Source organism: Microtus oregoni, unplaced genomic scaffold, assembly GCF_018167655.1.
Source record: "Microtus oregoni isolate MIOR12 unplaced genomic scaffold, Mior012 000074F_001, whole genome shotgun sequence".
Classification (NCBI taxonomy): domain Eukaryota; kingdom Metazoa; phylum Chordata; class Mammalia; order Rodentia; family Cricetidae; genus Microtus; species Microtus oregoni.
In genome coordinates this window covers 1,682,701-1,690,120 of record NW_024543988.1, presented here as the reverse complement: position 1 = coordinate 1,690,120, position 7,420 = coordinate 1,682,701, and the positions used below count along the sequence as shown (strand labels likewise).

At 36.6% G+C, this 7,420-nt stretch overlaps 1 protein-coding gene across 1 annotated transcript; it reads left to right on the top strand.

The window, feature by feature from the left end:
• Positions 1-2,243: 2,243 nt before the first annotated feature.
• Positions 2,244-2,873, top strand: LOC121441217 (claudin-34-like). The gene has a single exon (XM_041642371.1). It carries the CDS (start codon positions 2,244-2,246, stop codon positions 2,871-2,873), a length of 630 nt encoding a protein of 209 aa, XP_041498305.1.
• The last annotated feature ends 4,547 nt before the right edge of the window (positions 2,874-7,420 follow it).

Here is a 7,420-nt window from a genome sequence, read left to right as displayed (position 1 = left end):
TAGTATCCATAATGACCCAGATTTAATATTCAGCAACACAGAAAATTGAATTTAGGATTATCAGGTCAAAAAGAATGATGGTTATTAATAAGGCCCTTTACAGAAAGGCTCTTGTAATAATAACAAATTCCAGCTTCAAAAATCCCTCGCCTTATGTCACTGTCCAAAGTATTACTAAGAAAGACTCCTAGGCACTGCCCAAATATTTTCTAGAGATTGATTTGAATGACTTCTCTACCTCACTCTCTCCATTCACCTTCAACTACATTCGCCATTTGCCTGCACCCAAACTAGACAGATAATTTGAGCCTTAATTTCAGAGCAGGTCTCAGGCACAACTTGGCATCCACTCTCCTCATTTCTAACACTCTGTGCCCTCCATTTGATTGTTAGGGAGCCTGTGAAAAATGCTCTTCCAATTATAGGAGTATAAATTCATGGTAGAACATTTCATTAGCATGCAGTTGTCCTGGGAATCTACCTCTAACACACACACACACACACACACACACACACACACACACACACACAGACACACATACACACACATTGCAAATGTTATCATCATTAGAAAAATTCTTACACAAGTTATGAATAGTGGTCAAGCACATAACTTCAGCACTCAGAGTCTGAGGAAGGCTTGTTTCATGTCTGAATCCAATGTGGACTACATATGAAGTTAGAAAATATTTGGTTTACATTGTAAGAGCCTGTCTACTATAAACAAAAAAACTAAACCAAAAAAATCAATGGCAGAAATAATGAGATAGACTTCTAAGCTTAAAACAAAGTTAGACCAATCTGATTCCAAGGACTCAAATTTATCATATTTAATGTCTACCTGGCATATTTGAAGACAGAAGAAAATGCAAGCATGAATGAATAGATACAACTTATGCTGCATGTCTTAATCTTTTCCTCTTTCTGGCATAAAATATTATAAAAAAAAACTTACTGGAGAAAAGGGTTATTTGGCTTACTTTTCCAGGTCAAGACACATTAATCAGAAGAGGTCAGGGTGGCAAGATCCTGAAGCAGCTAAGCACAAGATAGCCATCATCCAGAAGAGGGAGCAATGAAGGAATACATTCCTTTTAGCATTTATATGCATTTCTACACTCACATTCAGCTCATAATCCCCTTCCTAGGAAATGGTGCTACCCACACTGGGTAGGTCTTCCTTCTACAGTTAACATTATCAAAATAATCCCTCACAGGCATGCCTAAAGACAAACCAAATCTAGACTCTGTGAGACTGCCTTCTCTGATCATTCTTATATTGTTTCAAGTAGACAATTACAACTAAACATAAAGCTATAAATATAATTTCTCTGTATTTTACAATTTCCTAGGGGTTAGCACCAGCTGTGTTCACAAATTTTCTTAGAATTTGACATATTTTAAATATTAGAATGAAATGGGTTGCTGTAAGATAACATATATAATATGTTTCATATTGCATATTCCAGAGTAAGTTAATTTTCTATTCCCTTATGAGTTTCCATTTACTTAATCTCTTTCAGCATTGGTGTGCTGGTGTATTGTACTCAGCAAGTGAGAAGCATGTCATAAAGAAACTGAAAACTTCTAGATTTGCTACTGGGTATGTAAAATTCATGCAACTTCTGGGAAATATTTTTATAAATTCCACAATGAAAACTACATGACCTTCACACTATTTCTCCTCAAAGTTGATGCCTCAGTATCTACACAAGAGAAATGACAACACAATGTGTGCACTCAAAGTTTCCTGTACCATGCTCATTCATATGGTGATGTTCATAACAGGCAAAGCTTTGAGCTAATCCAAAGACCCAAGAACAATGAATAATGAGACAATGTTTGACACATCACTAGGAAAAACTTCTCACACTTGCTAATCACGGGTGTCCCTTGAGGATATCATGCAACAGATCAGATGTAGGGTCTCATGCATCTCATACTAGCCCTTGGATAGGAGAGGCAATGGGATTTCCAGAAGTTTGTGGCAAATGCAGAATTATACAGTGTAGAGGGTGTGTTGATTAGATTATCTACCTGCCTGAACAGATTGACACAGGGGGCTTCTCAGGCTTTTCTCATTCCACATCCAAGTCAGCAGATCTCCATGCAAGGCTCACTCTCTCATATATAATACTTTCCCCTTAGTACTTTAAACCTGAGTATCCTGTCCTTGTCCTGAGTAACTATCTTCACATTGTCCTGTGTACCTTTGCAGATCTCAAGTATTCACTGTCAGCAGCATGTTGAATACATACAATCGCCAAATGGGAGGTTTTGTTTTGACCACAGTGGCCTGTCTACTTTGCTGCATGTCTTTGAGCCTTCCTCAGTGGCGAGTGTGGTACTATGAAGACCCTATGATTTCCAAGCCTACAAGGGCTTTTGTGGGCATGTGGAAAGCCTGTGTTTTCCACAAAGGCAACAACTCCAGAAAAATGAAAATATGTCACCAATACAACTACAGTGACTCCTTCATTCCACTGTATATTCAAATAAACCAGCACCTGCTGCTGGTGGCTAGCTTTTTTGGGCTGTTTGGGAAAATCACTACCATTATTGCTCTTTGGATTCTGTGTGTGGAAAGAGTGTGGAGGAATGTCACTTGCAAACTATTCAGACTTTCAGGAATTCTGAAGATCATTGCTAGCAGCTTACTTTTCCTGGCTGTTTTGATCAATTACATATCCATCATTCATAAATGGGGGGTTGCCTTTCCACCATCTTTTAATATGCCTTCTGACCCAGACACTCAGAAGGTTGGTAGTGCCATGGTTTTGGCAACTGTAGCTGCAATTTTCTTTCTAATAAGTGGCAAAATTTGCCTTCCTTCAAATTCAGCCATGCTCAAGACACCCCATTCTAAAATTTAAAAGTAAATTTTGATCTTACACCACCTTGAAAATCCAGCAATGACAGAAAACATTTGCCATTGTGTCTACATAGATTTTGAAAGAGCCTAAAGTTACACCAAATGTGGCCTGTGACAAAAAATGGTCAAGTTGACTGACTCTTTTTTGTCTTGTTTTCTGTTTTCTTAATTCATTATTCGGAGTATGTGTTCTCATTAAAAAAAATCTTATTTGAATTTCCATATAAGATCTGTGTTTTATTTGTTGTCATCAAAAGTAAATAAAAAACTTCCATATTGAAATGAGTGTCAAAGTACATTAATCTCCCATATTTCTCATTCAACCCAAGGATAAAAACAACCCAAACTGTTTACCCCAGCCCTCTCAACCATCCATGTTTGTCGACTCTAAGTCCCTTCCTAGCGAAATTCATCCCTCCTCCCTGGTCCACTACCCTGTAGCTAACCTCTGGTTCCACAGATTGTAGCCTTCTAAATGAAGACTTAACAACCAAATAAGCAATGTTTGTGTTTCTGTTTCCTCATGTTGATTATTTTTTAGTTCCATCCTTTTACCAAAAAAATTCATAATTTCATCCTTTAACAGCTGAGTAATGTTTCATTGTATCAGTTTTCCACATCTATTCCCATTCATCTGTTGACAGATATCCAGGTTACTTCCAATCAATGAACAGAGGAACAAGGAACATGGCTGAACAATGTTTTCTTTTGTTGTGATTCAGAAGGATGGAACAACTTTTTGTCCTCTTCTGCTGTTTTCTTTGGGATGCTGACCCAAGCCTACATATGCTTTTACCACCCTATTTCTGTGGGCTTCCTTATCCTGTAAAGGTCCCCTCTTCACTGTCAGTGCCGGCTGCCCTTTAACTGAGGTAATCTTACCTCAAACTTTGTATTTTATTTTATTCCCTTCTCTTCTACACTCTCCTACTCTGGGCAGCTGCCAGATTTATACCTTGCCATAACAATATGATTATACTGTTTTGAACTATAGTTATTTGACTTTGAGATTACATTTTATTCTGTCCTTTATATATTTTATTAATTGAGTCTAAAAACCACAAGAGGGAATTTCCATGGTCATGTGTGTTAACCCAACTGGGATACTCCCTGATTCCCCATAATACTTTTTTCATATCTTTTATTTCTGTGAAGAGATGAGGAAATGACCTGCCCTGGCATGTTGGAACTTTTCCTAATCTTTTCTTTTTTTTTTTTTTTTTTGCAGAAGTTGCCCAAAGGGTCACACAAACTGAGATTGTAACTTCTTCAATAACTATCAATGTTTTACAAGGCATGTACTGATTTTATTACTCTCAAGTCCAAACTTGATGTTCAAAAAATAGATGTAGAAGATTCCATTGGACAGACGATTTTATGAGATCAAAGAATTCTAATAGACTTTGATTTGAACATCAGAAATATATTCTGTTTCTTCCATGCCTATAGTTTCTCTTCTAATGATTGTTACCATGATGTCTATGTCACGTCTGCATCTGCATACAGGGTAGTAAATGTCCTTTCCCTCTTACAACTGGTTGTTATACAGATGGAACAGCCAATGTATTTTTGGTCCTTCAATAAGGGCCACTAAATGGGTAACCTATGGATCCCATCAACTACCCCACTCAACAGTGAAATGCCAGATTCAGTAATTGTCCCAAATCCCTAAGTGACAGTTGTGGTTGCCTCCTCAGAAGGCGTGAATGTTGAGGATATGAGATAGAAATGAGACAGATAGCTCAGGGCACTAGAGGATATATCGGCAGTTCCAGAAATGTTCCCAGTTCTGAGCACTGGAATTGCCATAAGGGAATTTGAGTTTCCTATTACCTCCTAAATCAGCATCACAATCTCAAGGCTTTACGTGAGGGTAGGGTCTAGAAAACCAGTCCAGAAATTGATCTCTTCTACTTAACAGCATTAGAACTGGATCACTAGATTTTTCAGGGTGCAACTTACAGATATCTATTCCATAGTTTTACTCCAAGTCTTACATAATTTTATAATTATTTCTTTAGATTGTAGTGTCTCGTAGGAAAGAATGAACTCTACTTCTAGATCAGTGGTTCTTAACCTTCCTAATGCTGTGACCCTTTGTAAAGTTCCTCACGTTGTGGTGACCCCCAAATATAAAATTACTTGTGTTGTTACTTCATAAGTGTAATTTTGTTACCCTTGTGAATTATGATATAAATCACTGGTATGTGAACCCTGTGAAAGGGTCTTTTGACCTCCCAAGTGTCAGGACCCACAAGTTTAGAACTACTACACTAGGTGAATGCAAGCTTTTCCTCTGTCTTAACCATTACCTCAGGTATTCAGGTCATTGGAAACAACTTAGATGCTCCTCAACAGAGGAATGGATAAAGAAAATATGGTACATTATCACAATGGAATATTATTCATCTGTTAACAAAAATGAAACCATAAAATTTATAAGAAAATAATGAAATTAAAATATAATCTTCCTGAGTGAGGTAATATAGACCCAGAAAGACAAATATGGTATGTATTCACTTATATATAAATATTAGCTGTTAAACCCTTGATAACCAAGGAATCTATAGAACCACAAAGGTTAGATATAGAGAAAGGACTAGGATGAAAAGATGGATTTTCCTAAGAAGACAAAATTGAATACAGTTATGAATTGATGAGGAAGGGGAGATTGGAATGGGAATATCAAGTTGGGAGGGGAGGAAGAGGTTTCAAGGGAAAGAATATGAGGAGAGACAGCTGAAATTAAGGAGCATTTAAGTGTTAGTATGGAATGTTGGAAGAGGCCACTAGTTCTTCCTGGCCACCCAGCTAAATTAGACCCAAAATAATCACACAAAAGCTGTATTAATTAAATCATTGCATCACCCACTTATTCTAGCTTCTTCTTGGCTCACTCTTTTTTTCTTTTTTCTTTTATTGAGAAAAGGAAAAAAACAAGTCTCTGCCTCCTCCCAGCCTCCCATTTCCCTCCCCCTATTGCCACACTCTTACATATTAAGTTAATCCTTTTCTATTAATCTGTATATCACCATGTGACTGTGGCTTCCCAGGTAAAGTTCCTAACATATGTCTCTGGTGGCTCCATGACTTCTCTCTGACTCTGCCCTTCTTCCTTTTAGCATTAACCAATAAAGGCAGCACATACACAGTAGGACACATGCACACCATTTACCCTTTTCTGTTTAAACAAAAAGGAAGGCTTTAACTTTAACGTAGTAAAATTACATATCACAAAACCCATATCTAGCAAGAATAACAGTTACAATATTTATATCTATTTTATATGTTATCATAACTAAGGAACTATAACTATAAATTCTTCAACTCCATCAAAGACTCAAGAAGGATGTGATATTACCTAAGTAAACAGGAAGTACATTTTAAGAAGCTTCCAAAACTCTAGAATTGACAGAGACATCTCATCGCCTGGACAGTCACCCTAAGTTCTTCTGTACCGTTGGGGCATCAATCTTCAGCCTACAGGCCCATAGTATCAGCATACCTTTTCAGAAAGCAGGAAATTTCAAAGACAGTTCCAGAAATATTGGCAGTTTGCCAGTCACTTTATTTTCTATCTTGCGGAATGTCTAGTAGAGTCTTTTATGAAGCAGGAACATTGAAAAACCATTTCACCTTTAGGCAAGTTCAGCAGTCATTTTTTTTGTGGGGCCTGCATGTCCAGTTAAGCAGTACAGGCAAGAGCAGTTTCTTCACCAAATGGCTAGCAAATTCCATAAGAGCCTCTTCGACGCCCATCATCCTCTTGAAGTAATTGGTGCTGCCAGGAGCAGATGTGTCTCACTGTCATAGAAAGTTTTAAGTTCTTCAACATTATAAATGTCATATTCTGAAGGTCTCTGAAAGATTTGAAGAATACCTATCTAACCGAAAAAAAATCTCCGTAATCTATAAAATCTAATTAACATGACTACAAGCTTGACTATTATGGATGATTATCTATTAACCTGTTTTTCTTAATTATACATTACATTTTTAAATGATCTGTACAAATACAATACTGTAATCAAGATCAGAAATACATATATATGGTATAACAAAATTGACCTTAAATTTTTATTAATAAACCAGGATCCATACTAAAGCAAATTATACATCTCTATAGCATACACTCCTTTAAATGTAAACAAACATTTATATACAATACTTGGTAATATGGCTGTAGTTCTGTCTAAATTTCTTCCTGCTGTTTATTGGGTTAAGTAATTTTTTGAAGGGTGTTCAGGATGACCTTTCAGGAGGTCTTGGTCCATCAAGCTATATCAGTCTAGAAGCAATCCACAGGTTCTCATCTTCTGTGGAAATAAAAGAAGAACATCTTTTCCAAAGCAACATATCCATACACTCAAATTTTAAAGTCAATATACCTTTACATTGGTTTAGTTTTGCAACCTGTATAATGAAATATCCTTCTGTACTTAGCTCCTTCACAGTCAAAAAATTCAAAGAAAATACAATAATATACATACTCCAGACTTTCTATATATAGTCCATCTTTACATGGCTTATTTTTCTTTATTTCTTTTA

Excerpts from the sequence above, each read along its gene's own strand:
- LOC121441217 (XM_041642371.1), top strand. The coding sequence starts at position 2,244 with ATGTTGAATACATACAATCGCCAAATGGGAGGTTTTGTTTTGACCACA.